The sequence below is a fragment of the Eretmochelys imbricata genome, chromosome 2, assembly GCF_965152235.1.
Source record: "Eretmochelys imbricata isolate rEreImb1 chromosome 2, rEreImb1.hap1, whole genome shotgun sequence".
Taxonomy (NCBI): domain Eukaryota; kingdom Metazoa; phylum Chordata; order Testudines; family Cheloniidae; genus Eretmochelys; species Eretmochelys imbricata.
In genome coordinates, this window is record NC_135573.1 from 69110404 (window position 1) to 69133475 (window position 23072).

The window sequence follows — 23072 nt, forward strand, 5'->3', positions numbered from 1 at the left end:
AAACTGTAAGGTCCACGTAGCTCATTCAACATAGTCACATCAAAAACTGGAATAAATAATCCCCCTCACACACACACTTAATATCAACTAAGGACGTCTAATATCCTTCTGTAGCCTTTCTAATGATAAAACAGAACTATGATTTTGCACGTACACAAATGGAGCAGAAAAAGATCCGGATGGCGTTTCCCAAAAGGCAGCATAGGAATAATTTGACATGCTTTGAAAATTTTACCATTTTTGGTCAAGTCATGACCCTTTTCACACAGGGCCATCATCTGGAAGTGGGGCTCTAATGTTTAGAGTAAAGCAGAATGCCAGTGGATTGTAAGGAAAAGCAACGAAAAGTAAATTAATGCATCTTTTAAGTAGTATTTTCCCTTTCCCTCAAATACCACACTGATATGTTTCTGCAAAATCTCTGCTAGGCACCTAGGCAATTTAGAATATTTAAATCCAACTGCATATACAATCAAGTATTTGGAAGTATAAATTATCTAAATTGTGCCTGTAATTTCCAAGTGCAAAAAATGTAGGCAAGCAAAGGTATGGTACCATTTGAAATCTGGTCCTAATTAATTTGGTTGAAAGGGCCTCCCCCTTATGATATGTACCGAATTGTTTTATTACTGGTAGGTAAACCTTATGCCCAATATCGTATTTTTTCAGATATTAGGACAAAATAATTATCTGTATAATTCCAAACACAACGGATCTGCTCTCAGCTAACCTGAGTGAGGAGACACAGAATAGTGTGGAGTATACAGCACACATCATAGTCACACCACCACTGCACAGTGAAAAGAGCAACAGGGAATGAAGCCCATTGTTTCAGGAATCTTGAGAGTAGAACATTGTACAAAGAAAGTGAGGTTTGTGTTCTAATTCAAAAGTTGCTAGGATGATGAAGTCATATGAAGTCATGGATCAGGCACTGTCTGCATCAGTTTTCAGGTATCTTGCTTTCTTTCATCAACAGAGCCAAAACCTAATTAAATTGAATTTGAAAAAGGACACTATTTCATTTCACTGTCCAGATAAAAGTCAAGTTAATCATAGGATAGCTAGACCTTCCCTCTCACCCCATCTCCAAGGGCTCTGTTCTGCCCCCCGCAGTACAATACTTCACATAGTGCCATTGATTTCACTGGGAGTGAAGTGTTACTTACGATAAATAAAGGAAGCAGAAGCCTGCCCTAAAACTGAATATGAATTTATAAATCTAATGGAACCATTTGATCCACCCCTACTTCCTCTTAGTTGAAACTGTTTTCTGAAATTAAACATTTTAATCCCATATAATTATACATGTGTATTTAACAGTAACACTGGAACGACCGCACTGAAAGACTTTTCTGTCTGAAGTGGCACTGGCATATTTGCAAGGTCAGACCTAAATGGAGAAGTAATGCTTCCCAGTAAGAACACTAACGTCTAAATGCCTATTTTGACTTATTAAAGGAATGCTCCGTTGCAAAAATAACAGCTTCCTGAATATTTGGGAATCAGCTTTTGAACTCAGAAGGCCCTGATTTTCACATGCGTGTTACAGAGTGTTCACTAAAATACAGTGTCCAACTTATGCTTGAGGGGACATTGACTCCCCTCAGTCTTTTCCCATAAGTGAATCCTCTTCCACACACACTGAAGACAGGTATTCAGTCGCAGACTACATTATTTCTACTCGAGTTGGTTGCATTTGGTGATTGGCACTTTTAAAGGACGATCCTGTTCCCAATGAATTCAAACGTCTGGATGATTCATCAGATGCACAACCAAGAACTTAAATATTTTGGTGTCATCTTTCCTTTCCGCTTTAACTTGGATTTCACTACAAGCATACAGATAAAGGAGGTTCTATTAACTTTTTAAAGTTCAGTCAGACTCTTATTAGTCTCTCCAACCCAAATCCCTGAAAATTCAGATATTGATTTTTTAAGAGAAAACGATATTTTGAGGGGAGAGATATTTAGCATTTCCCCGCCATTTATTGGGGAAAAAAAAGTCGTTTGACGTTACCTCCGAAGACTTATATTTAGGTATGATGGAGTTCTCACTGTAAAGGTTTGGAATGAAAACAGGACATTTATCAAAGTAGTTAGCTACAAAAGGGAATAATCCAGTAACTATCATATACATTAAAATAATAGTAATCGTAGATGTAAGGGGATATAAAAATGAACAATTTTATTATTTTTCCCTTTATTTGTAAAAGTGCAAAATTAGTCTGTACAAAACCCAAATTCCATATGTATAAAATCGAACAGTCACAACATTTAAACAGCATCGTGAACTCTTCCAGGAGCTGATAAGTTACAGTCCAACTGTGCAGCTATCTGAAGTTTAAATAGTTTTAATGTTCAGTTCAGGATGAAACACCAGAATTGCACCACGTGGGGATCAGATGGAGAGCTGTCTCTCAAACCTTGAGCGGGTCTCTGTCAACTGGCAGTTCTCAAGATTCCAATAAATTACATAAATAGGAGCAAAGCACACACCCTTCTGTCCAAGGCTTCCCAGCGCCAGGGAGTCCGCCACAGTCCCCGCGACTGGGAGCCTTAGGCGTCTGGGTAAGTGCAGTAATACACAGCAGTACTTGCATCCGAAACCACCGAGGAGATGGGCCCGTGGGCGTCCGGCGCGGGCAGGCCGGCTTCGTGGCCCTGGAAGTGGAGCCCGAGCTCGGGCTTGCAGGCGAAGTGCAGGTACTGCTCGAATTCGGTGCGATCCACGTCGCCCAGCAGGTCGTCCTGCGACAGGTGCTCCAGGGGCTCCCTGCACTGCTGCGCCTCGGGCGGCGGCGAGGGCTGGCAGGGCTGCGGCGGGAGCTGGGGAGCGCGGGCCGGGCCGGCGGGCTGGCACAGCTGCCCGTAGTAGGCGTGCAGGGGGCCCTGGCAGCCCAGCAGGCTCTGCAGGGAGCTGAGCTGGCCCAGCGGCTCGGCGCGGGGCAGGTGCCTGCGGAGCGCGGCGCTGGCCTGGCTCTCGGCGCCGTGCGCGGGGTACTCGGCCGCGGGGTAGCCGTAGGGCGCCAGCTGACACTCGTCCTGCAGGGGCGGCGTGAAGAAGGCCGGCTCGCTCTCCGCCGCGTCCAGCGGGGAGGGGTCCGGGGTCGGCAGGTTGTAGCCGTCGAAGGCGGCAGCCAGGGGCTGGCAGTCCCGGTAGTGGCCCAGCGCCGGGGGCAGCGCGCTCTGCACGGCGGGGTAGCCCTGCTCCGGGTAGGGCAGGGCCAGGCTCTCCACGCACATCCTGCTGCCCTCGCTGGCCAGCTCGGCGCCCGGCGCCTCCGCCAGCCCGTGCGCCAGGAAGCCGCTTTCCACGCGCTTCAGGCGCTTCACCTGCTTCCGCCGGCGCGGCCGGTACTTGTAGTTGGGATGGTCCTGCATGTGCTGCACCCGCAGCCGCTCCGCCTCCTCCACGAACGGCCGCTTCTCCGCCAGCGACAGCGCCTTCCAGGCCTTCCCTGCGGGGCGACACAGCGCGTCACCCTGCGGCTCTTCCCTGCGCCCCCAACCAGCCCCGGGCCGCCTCCATCCCGCCAGGGCGCTCCCCACCGGGCACCCGGCCGCCTCCGTCTCCCCTACCCACGCCGGGCGCGCCCCACCAGAGCCTAGCCGCCTCCACCCCCCGGGGCGCCCCCCCCCTACGCACACACCCACGCTCGGCCGCCTCCGTCTCCCCTACCCACCCCGGGCGCGCCCCCCACCCCCAGGCCCCCAGGGCGCCCCACACACCCGCCACCTGGCCCCGCCTCTCCTCCCCACCCAACGCCCGTGCGCCCCGCACACAACCCCCGGCTTCTCCACTGCCCCCACCCCCAGCCTCCAGCTCCCCTCGCTAACCCAGTCCCCGGGCAAGAGGCATTGGCAATTTCTCCCATACCCTCTGCCCCCAGCGCGCCAGCCCGGGCCCCGCAGCCGCCGCGCCCTCGGGGCAGGTACCCGCAGCACTCGGTAACGTGCCCGGCCCGCCGCTCGCAGCCTGCTGGGACCGCCCAGGGCGTCCCAGCGCCGGGCCGGTGGGAGGGGAAAAGCCCCCCTGGCCCGGCTCAGGTGCCGGGTCACGAGCGGACACTCACCCAGCATCTTGCTGAGCTCCGCGTTGTGCAGGTCCGGGTTCTGCTGCGCCAGCCGCTTGCGCTCGTCCTTGGCCCACACCATGAAGGCGTTCATGGGCCGGCGGATGCGGGACTCGCTTTTGGCCCGGCTGCTCGCAGCCCCCGCCGGGGCCGCCTCACTCTTCACCTTGGCGTCTGCGAGGGGGCTCAGGGACTCTGCCCACTGGCAGGGACCCAGGGCCGGCATCATGATGGGGAGCGAGCACCTTGCCTGCGTCTGGTCGTCGCTGCTGGCGTATCCCGCATCGGGGCTGCTCATCTCGGGGGAGCCGGAGCCACCGGGAGGAGCCGGGCTGAAGCGGACCCGCCTCCGACCCCTCCCCGGGCACAGCTGGGAGGAAAAGGACCGTCTGCTCCGAGCAGCGCCCTCTCCCCTGGCTCGGCTGGGGCAGCAGGGACAGCGCCGCTGGCAGGCTGGGCGCGCGGGGCCTGGGCGCGGGTTCGCCGCTGGTTGAAGCAGGGTCTGTGGTGGGGGGTGGGGGGCACCCGGCTCACTGCTGGCAGCTGTCAGAGCGCGGCCCTATTTACCCGGAGCCGCGGCCAATGGCGGGGCGGGGGCGGGGTCTGGGCTGGGAAGGTGACAGGGGGCTCGACGCTCCGAGCGGGGAATGGAAGAGTCCCAGCCCCGCCCTTTCCAGCTACTCTTTACCTGTGCAGGTTACAAGACAGACAGCGCCGGGCGGCGACCCATTTCTCCGGGATTCAGATCAGAATGCGCGGGGAAAGAGCTCCTATGGGTATGCTCTATATATTGTGACAAATCCCCTTTTAAGGATATGTAAACTCATTTGTAATATAGTTGAATATATCCCGGTAATAAGTATTATGTTGGTGATGACTTGAACTGGGGCCAGACAAGAGCAGCACCTATTGGCTACGCATTGTACAAGCACTGAAGCCTAAGCAGTCCCCAAGAGCTTGTAATATATAAATAGTCAAGACAGAGAAATATTAGGAAAAGCAGAACCGTCAATAGGATGGCACAAGCTTCATGTTGGTCCCACAGGTTTTTAATTTGTAGGTCGGGTTTGGCTGGGAGGGGATTAGCTAAATCATTAGCAATACCTGATACCTCTTTTCTCTAACTTTCATAACTAGCATAGAAATATCCAGCTTAGTAGCCTCGAGAAGGAACATCTTTCACACGTAGGTTAAAGGGGCATCTCAATACTTTGCATCCAATGAATAGCGCATTAAATACCCTCACATCAACGTTTCCTTCTTGTAATCCGTACAAACAATAGATTTTCAGTGATGTGTTTCCAATGTATACAACCTGGACGTGGTAATACAACGCTCAGTACTTGTGTTGACCTTTACAAACAATCTTTTCACCTCAGATGCTTTGGGTATTTAGAATTATGGTGAACATACCATGCTCGTAACATGAATATATGAGGTAAACAACTGTTAAGTAAATATACGTAGCTGGGTATTTTGCAAACATAAACATAAAATCAGATCACATAGCGATACATGAATTATATTTTATATATACATATATATTTACATATTAGATTGTGTCTTCATGTGGCATACAAGGTAATCAAAATTACAACTTCTTATAAAGGTCTCAGGTTAATGTTTGCATTGTTATATGGCGCTATTAAATGCATGAATGCTTATCTTAGAACAGCGCCGAGCTTTAAACATAAGATCAAAGAGGCTTATTTGGTTAAGGACACCTTTGTTTGGACAACAGCTACAGACAAATAATCTAACACTACATGAATCCTCTCCTGGATTCATGAATGAACTCAGCCTCGCCTTTAATGAAATCCAGCATTTTATTTCATGTTTCTTGTAAAATTGGAATCTATTCCTTTAAAATTGAAATATGTCCTAGAGATTTAAGAAGCAATATCTTGAGATGCACTACTGTGACCCAAGTAACTAACTTTAGTGATTGGAAGCCTTTTGTGTCCCCTTTTCTAAAGCCATAGAAATGCTTAGATTTCTCATGTGTCTTTTATAAATTCTTGTGTTCAAATCCTAGTGTTAGGACGTTGTGTATTTCGTACAGAAAACGGCATTTATCCCTGTCGCAAAGATTCCAACCCGCTAGCAAAGGGCTAGTTTCAGTAACATCCTTAAAAAGAAAAAAACCCCACATTTTGGGATTTTCCCCATGTGAATGTTTGCTAGAGCCGAGAAAGTTTGGGAACAGAACACACAAAACTGAGAAGTATCAAGGGCAAGAATTTAAATGTATCTTTGTCTCTTTGGCTTGTGTGGCAGATGCTACACAAATCGTTACGAAAATAAGCTGCTTTTTATAAATAGCCGCAAACTGTCCCAGTACCAAAATAATATTTCCACAACATTATATATTTAAAATCAGCTTTAAAATAAATTCAACAATATAGTTATTTTAATTTTGCCTGCAAAAATGCATTATTCTAGTATAATTGATTGCAACAATCAGAAACGCCAATTAGAATTATTTTTTTAAGGATTCAAATACAAATTATATTGAGCTAACCCCGGTTCTCTCTCCTTAAGCCTTTCTCCCTTCGTGTTCTTTCTTTTTTCTTTTTTTTAAATATGGTCATCATCCAAGATTTTATATATATATATTTGTGGCTGCGGCTTTAATATCGTGCCCAGTCTGGATGTGCTGTTGACACTGGACCCCTCAGAGTCCTCGGCTAGGGGTTTAGTAGTTTCTCAGCAATGAGTCACATATTAGTGGATTACTGGGAAAAATATCTTTTATCTGAATTTAATTAACGCGACGGGAAAATTTACATCCCTTTTATTGCACCTTGGTGCATATTCAAAGTAGGAGGGGGAAATCAAGATAACTTAAAATTAAAAGAGAAAGCGAACTATTAGCTCCCAACTGATCTGCTGCTGATTGTTTTTCAAGGGCTGATTTAAAACCTATTGGAGTGAATAGACTTCCATTGACTTCGGATCAATCCCCCGCTGCATTGGGGCCCAGTCCTTATGATTTAGCTCAGACACAATTCCTACCTTCTGCAAGATCTGACCCCTGGAGGAGGGTACATTCAAGCAGTCCTTTTCAAATTCAAGGACAGCGCAAGTACTTTTGGGAACATCCAACTTGAAGAGGAAGAAATGCTGCGGAGCAAACATTTTAATAGCTCTGCAAATTTAGTGAACGACTATACATAAAAGCATTTATGCAATTTCTGCAATTCCTGTGCTGCAATTTCTAGCATTGGAGAAAACGTCTTTTCATATAATGAACATGAGGTCATGAAAGAAGCAAACCGCCGCTGACTTTGTTTGGGAGCTTTGTGCAGTTTCTACAGCTCGTTGATCTGGGATCAAAGGGAATATAAGGCGTGTTTTGAACCCAAGCCGAGAAAGTAAAAGCCTGCTGATCTGTATGGAAAATTTGGCAGCGTGTGACCCTTCCAGAGCGTCTGGTGTCATGGTGTTTGGATAGATGACCCACCCTCCCCCTGTTCTGTTTCACCGTGTGCATGCTTTATTCCCGAATTCCAAGCCAGCCTATTTACACCAAAGCATCCTGACGGTTGAGACTGAACTGAATTAGAACGCATCAAGTTGTGCCCACTGCTAAACTTCGTTTTCCTTAGAAGTTACTAAAGCAGCCTGTACTTGGGACATGTGTATCCAAAAACCTTCACCCTCACACGAACCGGGGACGGCAGGGGGGGTGTCATTCGTTAACTTTCCCAACCTAACAATGCCACTGAGAGTGCAGCTTTCTGATTTATTGACCTTTTAAACTTGCGAATCTAAAAGTGTGTGTGAGGTAACGAACTGGAGGGATTCTTCAACAAAGATGTGTTTCTATTTCAGTTCCATTACAAAAAGTGGTGTTGGAAGTGGTGCTCCCAGCGTTATCAGAGTCGACCACAAATGCCACATGAAAAGCAGCAAACATCCGGAGGGTTTCCTGCAAATCGCGCTGTTTCTCAAGACAAGAACTTTGTGTGCGTGTGTGTGTGTTTAAAAGGAACAATCGTGCACCTCGGGACAGCACTTACAGTCGACGCTCCCAGCAATCCAAGTAACACTGCCTGAAAATACTGCGAGGCAGAGAAATGCCATTTTGGGGTTGTCAAGTTAGAAAAATAAGCGGGGGACGACATACGAATGTTAAAATGTTAAAATCAAAGCGACAACCATTTGTTCTTTGCCAACCAATGAATAAAGCGGGATGAATGATTAATTTTAAAGTATATTCCCCAGCAGTTGTGTGTGTGTTTCAGCTGGTTGGTGTAATCTCTCTCTGTCTTTCACACACCACGCTGTCTCACTCACACTCACACACACACACACAGAGCCAGGAGCTGTCTGTCCATGTCTGTGTATCGCTTCCAGAAGGAACGCAGGGCTTGGCCGTTTGTATGAATAGACAATAGGTCGGCGAACAAGCTAAAACAATAACGTCCTTGCACACATACAAGTTTGTTGGGTGTGGGTTTTTCCCCTTTTCTTTCTAAAAGAAAGAAACCGCCTCCCCTTCGGGTGGGGAAGGAAGGGCCTTTGCAGAGGGGAGCAGGGCACGGGTCCGCGGCGGGACTGCCTACCCCGAGGTAAACGCACTTTCCCACCCCAGGAAGGGCTGGGCTGGCCCCCAGGTACACTCATCAACCTGCATGTTTACAGTCCTGCACGGTCCGCCCAGTGCCAAGGGCTCTCGGAAAGCGGCTCTGCTGGAGCTCCGGGCCAGACAAGCCCCGAGCCTGGCTGATCGCGAGTCGGGTGGGGGGCTCCATAACGCGGCCCAGCGGGTACATCAACCCCCCGCCGCCAGAGATCACAGAGCCGCGGGCAGGCGCGGCTGGGAGAGGGACGTGCTCAGGCCAGGGAGGCTGAGGCTGTCTCGTCCCTCCGGGCGCCCCCGGCTCCCCGCTTCCGGGCCGGCCTGGGCGCTGCAGCCCGCTCCCGGGGGGCTGGGAAGGCGGAAATGCGCGTTCCCGCTCCTCCGGCGGCTTGACGCTCCCTGCCCGGCCCTCGCCGTGGGGCTGCCGGGCCCTTCCCAACCCAGCCCCAGGCGGCGCTGCGCGGCCCCCTTTCCCTCAGCGCGTCCCGGAGGAGCCGGGGGCTCGGCTCCGGACCCCTCTCACACTGGGGTCCCCACTCCTCTTGCCTTCACTCAAGCCGCTCCCGATGGACACCGCTGGAAGTGCGGATCGGGCTCCTCCAGGGCGAGGCACTGAGGAGTGGCCACCCACCCTAGCTGCAGCTCCGCCAGCCCCGAAGCCAGGCTGAGCCTTCCCAAGGCCGGAGCCAGCCCAGAGGGGAGCTGCGCCCTTCTTCTGCCGCCCACGCTGCGGCTCCCAGCCTGCCTGCCAGCGGGCAGCTCTCCTGCCTTCCAGCTTTAAAATAAGCTACCCTCAGCCTGGCCCGTTCGCTGCTGTTACCAACTGGCAAGTTGCAACCACCCACCCTGGACCAGATTTCTATTGCGATTACTGCGGTGTAAATACAGAGAAATTCCACTGACTTCAGGTGGGTTCCTCTGGATTTACACCAGCCCCTCGGTGCTACCATCTCTGCCAAATCCAGTCACCCATTAGCCAAGCGTATGTGTCCCACTGGATTTGGTGCTGATCCACAGAGAAGAATATAATAACCTCCTTCCTCCTCTTGGTAGCATTACGCTCCTTCTCTGGTAAAGGCAAGGAGCCGATCTGGGCGGGAAGTGATTTTCTGGAAAGCTATTCTGATCAGTTGAAGTCCAATCTTGGGTATTCTGGAAGACTTCATGTACCAAAGAGCTTCTCCCTTTTCCTTTTTCTCTGCGGATTTGATAACTTTATCGTCAATCAATTTTTATGTTTAAAATGAGGGGCTTTTGAAGAAGGAGGCTGATGGAAATGGCTAGGTCCAGGCCTATGAAGCAATTCTAAAGCAGAGATAGGACAAAAGAGAGAATTTTTTCCCCTGAGATCGGAGGTACATTTTTCAAGTGCCTAAACAACTTAGCCTAAAGTTCCACTTTCAAAGTGACTTAAGTGCCTAGATTAATGAAAGTTTTAGGTGCTTTTGAAATTTTTACCCCAAATCAATTATATTTAAAGCCAAGGTATAGGTTATATTTGGAGCCAAGGTAGTGCTATGTAAGTCATTGTCAAAATTGTAATTAACTTAATTGTGGGCCCGATCAGGCCCAGAAATAGCAACTCCAAGTTGGGGACAGATACATCTAGTCCCAAGGCTCATCCTTCATTTTATTCTTAAATGTACCAGTTAGCTCATTCTTATTCAATCTGAATACATTTTGTAAACTTTCCTTTACCACTGCTGTCCCACTGTCCTTCAATTTGGGAATTGGTCTCTGAGAGACTGAAAGGTAATGGAAGATTTGGGGCCCATGCAGAATGTTACCATCAATCAAGTTATATTTTTAAATGCATTTCTGCTTTTGAAAATTAGATTTCACACCCAAACACACACTAAAAATGATTGTCAAAATGAACGTATGCCTTAATTTATTAGCCAACCCCAGTTTCACTTAAACAAAGCTGTGAAAGTTAGTGGTTTCAAAAATTATTATTCTTAATATATCATACAAGTCATAGGCTATTGTGTATAATACAGTAAATAAATACAATTTTTAAAACACAACTCCAAAAAACAGTCACAATTTTTAAAAACAAATGAAAAGCCACAAGATTAACCCTCCCCTAGAATTTTACACCCTATAAAAATTAGTTTAATACCCCCCACACATATGGCCATATTCTGCTTGTTCTTACACCAGTATAAATCTGATGCCAGTGGAGCTACTCCAGATTTATGCAACTGTACCTACAATCAGAATCTAGCCCATGTACTAAACTTTTTCAGTTAACAAATTGTTTAGTTTATGGCTTAAAGAAATGCAATTCAAATAACTTTGTGAAAGTGAAAAGTCGATCCGGATTCCATTGATAAAGTATATAGTCTAAGATCTATGCTATCAAAGAGGAAACTAAATTCACTCAAAAGTCACAAGAATTAATGTTCTACAAAGTTCATTGCAAGGTCTGCTGTACTATTGATAATCCTATACTGTACGTTTATCACTGCTTTCTTCGGCAGACAGTGACACTTTTGCAATATATGTTAAGTCCTCTCTGCTGTGTCAAAATGAAATTTTCATCTAATAGACAGGGGGAAAGGAAATGTGTTTTGAGTGAAATAGTTGCCATTCTATTATGCAGTTATTTAAATTACAGAACAGGTGATCTGCTGCTAGTATTTTAACTGAAGTGTGCAAGTGATACCAACAAAAATGCAACATTTGGGATCATTGCTTCAAATCTTTAGATGGCTTACCGTCTTCTTTTGGTTGTGATAGTCACTAGGGCTGAGCATGGGATCAGAAGAAAAAAGAATAGCTTTAAACCTTCAAAGCTAAAACAGAAACAAACCTTTCTACAGTTTGGATAGTATTTAGATTGAAAAATATTTTTCATTATCCAATAAACCTGGTTCTAAAAAGTGCTGAAATACAATAATAATAAAAAAGATTTTCTGGGGTATTTCTTGGTCAGAAATTAGAGATATTGGAAATCTCATGAAAAAAACTGTTTTTACATTTCCAGATGAGCTATGTATACCCAAGAGATTTGGACAAGAATCCATTTAATGCTGTAGGTTACAAATGAAACCCAGAACAGGTGCACCATGGTTGAGAATTTGTTTTTATGTTGTGATTCCAATGAGTAATTTAAACCATTCTGAGCCCTGACATTTATTATATCTAAAGAATTAAATATAGGCATCTGAAAAATCAGAAAGGTGTTCTTTTCTTATTTTTGTTACCGTTGAAATTATGAAATATTCTATAGTTTTTGGTAGTTCTTAAGTATCAATACAGTGAGTTATTTCATTTTATTATCATCAATATAACTCCTTACTAATAGTTTCCAAGTTTTAATGGTTATAGTGAAATGATAGATATAGTTAAAAAGGGAACATACATAATTGCACACAAACTCTACTTAAACAGTAAAATTGATCACATTCTCATTACAGTCAATTGCCTAATTCCGACTGATTTCAATGGCCAAACATCTACTGACTTCACTGGATGCAGAGTCAAGCCCAATGTTTCTTTACAAAGAACCCAACATTATTTGAAATGTTCTAAGTATCCTCAACTTTCATTGGTTAGTTGGAGCTGAGGTAACACTACACCTCATAGGATCATTCCCAAAGCAGCCGAGAAGTCTCTCAAAAAGAGTAACAATTGCAAAAGCTTCCAAAATAATTTGGGCCACTGGGGTATTTTAAACTAGTCATTCGTTAATTGGGTTTTAGATTTTTCTAGAAATCATCTGGCTGAAGTTTGCATCTACTTCCCTTCCATGATCTATTTGTGTTTGAAGAAAGTCAGGGGGTTGAAAAACCCCTGTGTCCACTCCCTCCAACATCACCTTTCATATCTGCACAGTGCTCTTTGAAGGGTGTTTGCAGAAGGGATGAGACAGCAATTATCACATGGAGCCACAAGCTAGAAAAGAGGAACATAAACAAAACCCACTCATTAGCTACCCAGAGAAAAAAAAGAAAGATAGATTCCCCCACTCCAAGGGCAAATAACCTGCAAGTAGATTGTCTTTACACTACTATCTTCACTCAGTTTACTAATTCCAACAAGATAGGCCGCCTGGCTCAAGATGAAACTACTGTATTATCCTCAGTTCAGAGTCTAAGGGACATGATTAATTCACTGGACTTTCAAGTTCTGGTGTTTTAGGTTCATAGCCAATGGTGTCACAAATAAAAATGAATTTGCTGTCAACTTCTGGTCCATACAGAATATAAGTCTAGATCACAAAACCGAACAATTTAGAACAGTTGGTAGTGGAGGTTCCATTGTCACAGATCCAGTTGAAGCTGCTTTAGGATAGAATTTACCCAGTGCATAGGTGTAGTATGGATAAAACTCAGCCCACATTGTAAGACGTTGGGCACTTTGGATTCACAAAGCAATGGAGGTAACTATAGCATTTTAGTCTTTGGAAGTATAGTTGCAGTAATATTCATGCTATGAAGAGCAAAGCAGATCTCTACCAATTACTTCAAAGCATCATGCTGTAAACACAGGAAGTAAATAACATCTATAAGCGTGAGATCAACGGAGTAATGGATATATCGATTCATTTGGCCAGGTAGTGCAAAGCATGGTGGCGAGTTAGTGATGTGGGAGCTGGAACTGCAATGCATTAAACTCATCTCATATAGAGCCCAAATATCTATTCGATGCTCCCTCCAAATCTCCACTGCCACCTGGGGGGGAAACTGCTCTCCCTTTAGCCCTTTGCTCCAGCTGGGGAGACTGCCAGCACAGCCCATCCCAGCAATCAAAGAAGATGCATTCCCTTATATGGTAGTTGATAGTAATGTCACTTTAAAGATGTTCTGAAACCACGATAAGCCCTGTATAAGAATCTAGACAGACAGGTAGACAAACCGTTCAGCCTCCACCAGAGGGTGCCCACTGCCCCAACAAACTGATCACCCCACAGACAGAGATTTTTCCACTGAATGCATCCGATGAAGTGAGCTGTAGTTCATGAAAGCTTATGCTCAAATAAATTTGTTAGTTTCTAAGGTGCCACAAGTACTCCTTTTCTTTTTGCAAATACAGACTAACACGGCTGCTACTCTGAGACCATAGTATGACGAAAGAGCTACCAGCAGAGACCACAGAGCAGCCTATCTACAACCACTATTGCTGCTGACCAACAGATACAGGCACCACGTAATGAAGTACTGTGGATGGGGAAACACCGCGGGTTGAATAATCGGAATAGATTGATGGATGTTGGTACCTATTGAAGCACAGGGAATAGCTGGGTGTGGGCCCACCACACCTAAATGCTCCTCCCCCCAGCTTATTGAAAGGAGCCACCGGACCCAGGCATTAACTAGTCACATGGGACAAGAAATGAAAAACCAGGTTCAGCCTATATTGGTGAAAAAAGTGTTTTTATAGTAGTATAACGGTGTCTACACTAGGGCTTTTGTCAATATACAAATATCATTAAAAAAATCTAACTGACATCGGCAAAAGTTTCGTGTGTAGACCTGGCTCAGACACTTCTTTGTTGTTGCGTGTTGGGTTTTTGTTTGTTTGTTTAAAGAATGATCGGCCATACGTGCCCATTTCTTAACTAATTATTACATAATATATTTCTTTAATGTCTTGTCTATATATTTTGGGATTTAGCTACTGCTGGCCAGCAGCCCGTGTAGCTGTACCAGCACAAACCTGCAACACAGACAAATAAAATCACAAACTCCATTGGTTAAGTTGACCCCAGTTTCAAGCAAAAGTAAGCTTCACCAGTGCAGATCAAAGCTTTCCTTCTGTATATCTCAAGTCTGCACCAGTGCCACTACACCTGTCATTGGCCACTACTGGCCAATGGTCTAATTCCAAGTACTGACAAGGCCTAAGAAGCAAAAGAGACTTGGTTCTCAAGTCCTTGGGCAACTGTTGCACAACTATACCTAATTCTTAAGGTTTGCTGTCCAGACCAAAGTCCATGTAGCAACTCTGAAATACAACACGAGCCAAAACTCACTTTATTTAAATTAAGTGTTTTTATAATTAATTCAGCTCTGCAGCCATCTTTGGAAAGGTGCAAAAGCTGTTAAAATATATGTAGCTTTCACTCATTTCCATCTTAGCTGTCCTACCAACTTTCCAATTCTTTGAGTTTGGGCCCTATGCTATGCTACTATCTAGCCAGCACAATCAGTCCCTCACTTTCAGGAGCACCAAATTCATCTGAAATTAAAACAAAAAGATAAGATAAAGTTACTTAGTTACTAAACCACATACAGATATGGGTAGGGAATGTGGAAAAAACATCGAACATTACTGCTTGTTAAGTTTAAGTCTATGGGCATCTCTCAAGTGAGCTTTTTATTGAGTAAAAAAGATTGTGAAATATTCGAGGGACAGATTTTCCACTGAATAATTAAAATACAAAACACGTGGTAGTTATCCTTACATTATAGCATCCTTGACAATGATCCAAAGCACCATACTAAAACATTTATAAGCTGTATTATTTTGGACAATTAATGTAGAATATTGAGGTATATTTCTGAGGGGAGTTGTGGAGGAGAGTATGTCCCTAAAACCATTTTCTGTAAGTTTTTTGGGAAAGAAATGTAAAGTATCATTCTACTCTAAAAAGCAACTTTGTAAAAATGACATAATATCCATGTTTACAGTTTATCAATTATTTTTGGATCAAAACTGCTCAGTTTACATGTAGATTTTTTTTTCTAGCTGCAAGCCACACAAACTCAGCCTGAAAGTCAAGCTGGGTTCTTTATGATTCATGTACCATCAACAATAAAGATTCCACAACAAGAAATAAGCGAATACTCTGTTGATGATGCATGAGGCAGAATAAACTCCAGCTTACACCTTCATAATGAGCTAGCTATTAAGACCCCTGTATGTACTGATCCTTTTGAATCACAAAAGAAGGAGCAACATTAATAAATAATAAATAAATATAATAAATAATATAATACACATAGTGTGTATATGTAATATTGTAGGATTACTTAAAAACCTAAAACTAATAGTTGCAGGATTAATACAGACAACAGTAGTTCTAACGCCACCTCATTTATAAGATCAAATGCCTCTGCCTCTTTTGACAATTCATTCTGTACTAGGACTGGATAAATACCTCAAACTATATTCAAAGATTTGCTCAAATAAAAACTAGACTTCACTTAGGCTGTATTAAACACCTTCTATGTTCACTTTCTTCAAATATTCTAGTGAGCAAATTTATTGGCAGCAATCGTTGCAGAAACAGCGAAGTAAACAAATTTTAGAGAATATTCATGAAAAGAGGATTCTGAATTCAAACACAAGTATTCACACTGACATCTGATTCAAAGAGTTTAGTTCATCCAATTAAGGAACAGAAGCAACAATGAGACCCGTGTGGTGTGTCCATCAACTAAGCTAACCAAAATACCTCGAATTTAGAGTACTGAATGCTTGCAAACTACTTGCAAACAATCTACAAACTTGAAAATATTTGTAGACATCATTTGGCAAATAATTTCAAATGAATAGAATAATAAAACACAAGCTGCTCATAAACAACTTGCAAATAGAAAAGTGGATAAATTAATCAAGTAAATTATTCCTCATTGATCCTTTGGTCAGTTCTCTGGAACACTAACAACATAACTTTGTAGAGAAATGCTTGGAGAGGCTATAGAGTAAGTTATGGGGAACAATTCGATGTTCTTATGCTGTTAGGATGAAATCCTAGCACTACTGAAGTCAATGGGAGCTTTGTCATTGATTTCAATGGTATCAATAAAACTATTATGTGAGCAAAGGCGGCCAGATTTGGCCCCATATTTATATCCGACTGAGTGCTATTTCGTAGCTAATGTAGAAATTTACCATCTGACACTTGAACTGTAGTCCCACTAAACTTCAATTATGTCAAACATATTAGCTGAAACTTGAGACCTGGTATTTTTATTTTAACAAATCATAATTTCCTTAAACTGAAAAAAATATCTGTGCTGCCTATGGTTACCTAGAAATGATTAACACTTATGCCATTACCCATTTTCTCGTTCATCTCAATTGAAGTGAAATTATTTCTCCCACTACTAGAGATTTAAAATAAAAAGACTATCAAAATTGCATTTGAATTGCAGGGCTCTTTGGAATCAGGTACCTTGATAAACACAAGTGGATGATTCACTGAGCAAGCCAGGTAAGAGTATCTGCCAGGCCTGCTATGTATGCACTTGACACAGGTCGTGTTTGTTGGATTAGACCCAGACTCACAACAAAGAGATATGCAATGATAAGAGAGGATCTATGAGAGAAGGCTCAAATTTCCTCATACAGCACTAAAATAAAGAAATACTGTATTATAATGTTGCTGCAGTAAATAATTAGGTTGCTGTCACAGAACAATTAATTTAAAAAATATTTATACTATGCAATATTAAAATGTGTAGTTGCCTAGACTGGATCATTTGATTAGAATAATGATGATGTAAAGACCAGAGATATTGATCGCTGATGGCAATGGCTACACCAAAGCATGGATCCTTGCCTGTCTGTAACTACACCAGATAAGTGTGTCAAAGCCTAGTTACACTTAACATGACTCTGCACACAGTGTTTTTGGGGTTTTTTTGTTTGTTTGTTTTTTGTTTATATTAAACTGGAACTTTATTTGACTACTGACAGTTTATGCTTTTTTGGAAGTTTGCTTCTGGAGCTTCTTTACTTCATGCTTGATGATCCTGTTCCTCATTTTCTTTGCCTTCATGACCTTGTAGTGATCAAAGTCTGTCATCTTGGCTTTCTTTTCTCTGGCTTCAATCTTCTTTGCCCACCTTGTACCTGTCCATTTTTCATTAATATTTTCTTTCTCCCAGGCATCTCGCACATGCTTCTGACGAACACTGTGTGGGAATTTGAGTACAAAATCGGTTAGCTGCCTGCACTTGAAGGGCATAGCCTACCTTCTGACACCATTGCAGGGGCCATCAATTAGCACCCTGTTCTGGGGCCTAAGAAAACTATAGTCAGATCAAGAGATCAAGAGCTGCCCCATGATATTTGAAATTATACAAGACAGATAGAAAGATTCTTTTTTATGAGAGCATTTGATGCCAAAATAATATGAAAAAGTTTCTTTATTCAGTTCTTTGTATGGCAGTGAAACACATTTTAGTAGAGAAAAGCCTATCTTTCTGTTAATTTTTTTTAAATGGACTGTTAAATACAATGATGTGATGAATCAGATACCGTACACTGGCACCAGAAGTAATTGGAAACCTCACTGTGAACATCACGAAGTGTTCAAGGTTATGTTTCACTCGGTTGCAGCCAGAATCAATAAATCTATCCTAGTTACTTTACTGTACGTGTTGTACTGGTTACTCACATAAATAGCATGACACACTAGTCTTAAAGAAAGTTGTCTTCCAAGAACCAATTTTTAACCACTATACTGTTGAAATTTGAAAAGCAAAAGAAACCTGCTTATGTTCTAAAGTAGGATACAGACTCAGATACATACATAATTTTTCTGACCGTTTCCCAGAAAACAATCATGCCAACTGAAAATTTACCTCATGGGCTGCACAGCCAAAAATACTTAAAAATAGGGGTTTTCACTTGGGGTTGGTAAACCACCCTGTCTTCCCCATATTGCTAAATGGGAGAGATATCCTGACTAGATCCCATCTAGATGGGACAGGTGTCTGAAGAGACGAGGGTCCTGTTAAGGACAAGGTTAAGAATCACTGTTTGAGAAGATGCTGAGGGGTACAGACCCTACTCTGAGGCAGTCACACAAGCATTAAATGATGACCATCCAACCTCACGCCCTCCCTAAAGGCTAGAATAGGAACTCCATGTAGCTCAGCCACCTGTATCAGGTACTGGGGCATGATATCACAGGAGGCAGAAACAAGTTTGCACATTCCCGACCTGATGTCCCAGCAGAGTGGCAAGTTCCTCCCTAGTGATTGGATGGGCCACACAGTGTGAAGACTTCTCTGAGGCGACTTCTCTAGAATGAAACTATAATTCAGAAAGAGACAGACATCAAATTCACTTAAATCTACCCCTCTCCTTCCAGGTAAATGAGGAGGTTCACGAAGAAAGAGCCCATCATGACTCCCTCCAAAAACAGCCTCTACATCCATCATCATAATACCACACACTTATACAGTATTTTTCACTTGACAAGCTCAAAGTGCTTCACAAAAGTTAAACATATTTTGCAGATGGGGGAACTTGGGACAAAATAATACTAATTGACATGCCCAAGGTCACACAGCAAGCCAGTAAGTGGACATATGACTCTGAACCCTGTGACTTACATTCCAGTTATAGATCTGGGTGTTGGTCCCAGGCCTTCCATCTCCTACCACTCTGGTGAAGCACCATAGAAGTCACTGCATCATTAGGTTCTTTTGGCTGATTTTCTTTGACAAGAGAGATTTTGTTCTAGGATAGACTGGGCCTTAGACTTCACCAGGAGGAGGTTAGTAACGATACTGGTAAGAATGATTTCAGTGGAGTGCAGAAGCTGGTAATCCAAGAGAAAATTAAAGGAGAGGAAGTCAAACCAAACTCCAAACCTTTATTTTTAACTTTCATTTTGGGAACTAATTTTTGGTATTACAGTGGACTCTGATTTTCTTCTGAAGATGAATTTGATTAGTCACTTCTATTTTGACTAGAAGGAGACAGTGAAGAGGCAAATCATTCAAAGACAATACAAAATTACTAATTGCTTAAATTGCATTAAAATAATAGGATGTTAATGAAAAGTGTAATAATCTGGAGAATTTTCAGTTCTCCACCTTATTTGACAGTACTAAAGATCTTTTTAAAGTAATATTTCTTTATAGCCTTGCTTATAACTTTTTGTTTTGTTTTGCTGATCCCTAGGTCAAGGCCTAGCCTCCCAAAGTCCTGTCCCAGAAATTAACACCGAACAAAAAAATTAAACAAACTCTTCCTAAGAGCTTTTTCACAGTATAACAGGTAACAGGTTGAGGGCAGCATACAACACATCACAGGTCCTTTGTATGATAATTTTATTTTTCCCTTTATATAGCAGCACATTTACCTATTGTTACAGTTTTCTCTGAGTGCAGTGAAGTGACTTATTACAGTATTTTTGCAGTATCTGAAGAAATGACCTTTTCTGTACTCACAGAAAGTGTATTAAAACATGCATTAGTCTAACATAAGCAATAAGTGTACCTGACTATTCAATTCAGTAACTTGTTGAATTTGAGTGTATCAAAAAACATAATTGCATGTGTTATACACAAAGGCCATGATTTTTTGGGCAGGGGAGGGGTTCCTAAAACTAGGCTTCTAAATCTATATTTAGGCATCTAAATAAGTGGTCTGAATGTCTCTACATTTGTACAAGGTAGAGACAAACTAGTGTATAATGCACAATTAACTGTAACTTTTTATAGACATTCAATTAATCAACGGGTGGATAAGGCAGGTCAAATTATTCCTTTTATTAGATCAACATGTTTTAATACAGTGTATGCACAAAAATACTGTAGAATATAAAACCACTGTCAAAAACAGAAATTAAGAAATATTTCAAAAATGTTTTTAGGTCCTGAATTTGGATAAGACATCATTTTAAGATCATTTGATCATTTTTTTTTTCACTTTTCAAGAATAAGCGTTTGCGTACTGGTGACCTGGACAAATCCAGTTTGAGTAATTTCTACTGCCTTGCTGCAATTTCATTTACGAAGAGTTACACTATTCTTCATGACTTTATGTTCTTAACTATTGTGTAGTGTTGCTGCCCGCCATCAACCTGCAACTGTATTCCACCTGCATTTTTGTGGTCAGTAAAGTAATTCCTTTATATATGATTTGCACAGGGCTTTGAGATCCTTCAGGATAAAAATTCCTCTATTACTGCAAATATTATTAGAGATGTACAAGGTACTTACAACACAATTCAAAGATCACCCCTTACCCTGCAGTAAAACCTACAGGGAGGAAATTTACATGATGAGTCCTTCGTGGAGATTTCCCCCACATTGTCCCATCTTGGGTGAGAAAGCAGAGGAAGATTTGCTTCTGCTGGGAAAAAGACTGCAGGGTCCATGTCTGCCAAACCTGGCAAATCCCCATGGACTTGCATGGATTCTGGGAGCCCAGGATTTAATGACTGCACCTGCTTTGGCCTCTGGAGTCTCTCTGAGATCCCTGGCAGGGCAGCTCCATTGCTACCCACTCTCATTTCCCAAGCTCGCCTAGTCTCCATCTCTGGCATGGACTAGACCAGAGAGTACCCTTCATGGGCTTCAGAAGTGAAGTTTATAGTGCTGAAGAGATGGCCAACAACCTACTCCAACACAAAGGTGAAAGCTCCATGCAGAGATGGCCCCCTCCAGGTGCAGATTTATTGGAGATGGCCTAAACCAAAACATTCAAAGGTCCCATTTTTATGAAAATTTTGGTGCCAAAATGGGACTATTTTCAGTGAGAATAAGACCATTTTATGCAAAATTAGCTCTATGTTCGTGCAGTTGTTTTAACTGGTAAAGTGTTAATTTTCCTGATTTCACATGCTTTTATAGCTGGATTACCATTTTAATAACATTTGTGAAAATGTAAGATTTCAGGGGCTTGACGGTTGGTGATACAAAACTGCAGAGAGGGCTACCACAAAGTGTGAACAACTTTTCTGAAATTCTGCTTCACCCTTAATAATAAATATTGTTTAAACAGAGTGACAAGAAATATTTTCTCTATATATATTATTTCAGAATTTCACTGAAGTCACTGAGCTGATCTTCAGGTCAGTATTTCTTGCACAGATTTAGTAACAAAACCCCACACAGATTTCAAACAAAAATTTGACTCAGGAGGCCAGGAGAAGGTATGCAACTAATCTGCATCATTAAAAAATATCAGAGAGAGCCTTCCTTTTGCGGGGGAATTAATGAGAAGGTTGTAGCCCAGCAATTTTCATTTCATCCGGAGTTCTCAAATCAGTCTAATCCCTCACAATCTGATTTTCAGCCTGGGACAAAAACTGCATGAGTCAATGACCTCCTTGTGGACAAAAGTCAGATGGCCCTGTTTATTTCAAATGATGCAGTCAGGGACCATGATGTTTCTGATTTACTGTATAGAGCAGATCTCATCACAGCATTATCATGAGCTGTGCAAAAATGGAATGCTGTGTGCCAACTAGTATTTGAAACTGTGAGGGATGAAAAAGCCTATTTTTCAAATATTTTTCTGAATCTGAGTCTAATCATTTAAACTTGAATCCAATCTTCAGAAAAAAAAACCCACCTGAAGCTAATTTTCTAAGCAAGTTTACACATCCTGTCAAATTTTTTTATACACCTATAACCACCAAGTCCTACCAAAAAGTCATATGACTAGATTAGCCTGATGCAATCCAGGATTTTAAAACCATGTTCTAATGAATAATTTGCTTCAATGTCAGACTAGAAATCATGGGGCTAATTTTCAGTGATTACACTAGGTGGAGGAGAGGGTATCAGAAGATTTGTCTCTCGCTGTTACTCCTGTTTATACAAGGTGAGATTTTGTTCACGAATTCAGCACAGTTACGGATGAAGAACTGAGCCCTCTTTACTGGATATGTGGTATATATTCAGTTCTAGTATCTGTTTGTTTTTAAACTCTCAAATCCTTGTGCATTAAGCTTAGTTTTATCATAATGGCTCTTTTAGCAAACATTTGGACACAATTCTGCTCCCACAGACCTACATTATGGATCAAATCCCGTTCACTTTATTCACACAAGTATTCCCATTGGAGTCAATTGGCTAACTAGTGTCAGTATAGTGACAAAGATTTTGGCAAATACATGATCAACTCAGGTAAGTTATCCTTACAGTCAGGGATGGTGGAACTAGGGGTGCTGGGTGCGGCGGCACCTTCTGGCTTGAAGTAATAATAACAGCCAAATACGTGGTTTCAGCTTTCAATGCCCCCATTATAAAAATTGTTCCCGCACCGCAGCTTACAGCGTGAAAAGATATATGAAAGGGACAAAAAAGAGAAAAATGGATGCTGTATATTGACCCTGCAATATATGCTGAGGTACATGACAGATCACAGGGATTAACTTCTCTCTTAGCATCTCAAAGCAAACAAGGTTCTGCTTTAAGATATTCTGCTGTATCCCAGACTACTCCTTTAACCCTCACCCCCCACCCCCAAAAAACTTCGCCAAAACCTCACAAAGGTAAATAGTTGGGACAATAGCCAACGAGGGCTGAAAGAGTGTAAGAACATCAAAGCTTCTCTCAGGGAGCTGAACTACAACAGAGGCTTTGAACCCGGGTTAAAATGTCACAGAGGGGCTACCTGAGAACTGCATTTATCAGCTTAATTCCTTCAGAATCAACAAATAAACTTTGTGAGAAAGAAGATAAAGAAAAGTTGCAGAGTGCAGAAGGG

At 42.9% G+C, this 23072-nt stretch overlaps 1 protein-coding gene across 1 annotated transcript; it reads right to left on the reverse strand.

Moving 5' to 3' along the window:
- Positions 1-2558: 2558 nt before the first annotated feature.
- LOC144260390 (transcription factor Sox-17-alpha-A-like) lies at positions 2559-4373 on the reverse strand. Its single transcript, XM_077809003.1, has 2 exons — positions 4076-4373; positions 2559-3460 (listed from the first exon to the last, which is right to left on the reverse strand). Exons 1-2 carry the CDS (start codon positions 4371-4373, stop codon positions 2559-2561), a joined length of 1200 nt encoding a protein of 399 aa, XP_077665129.1.
- Between the last annotated feature and the right edge of the window lie 18699 nt (positions 4374-23072).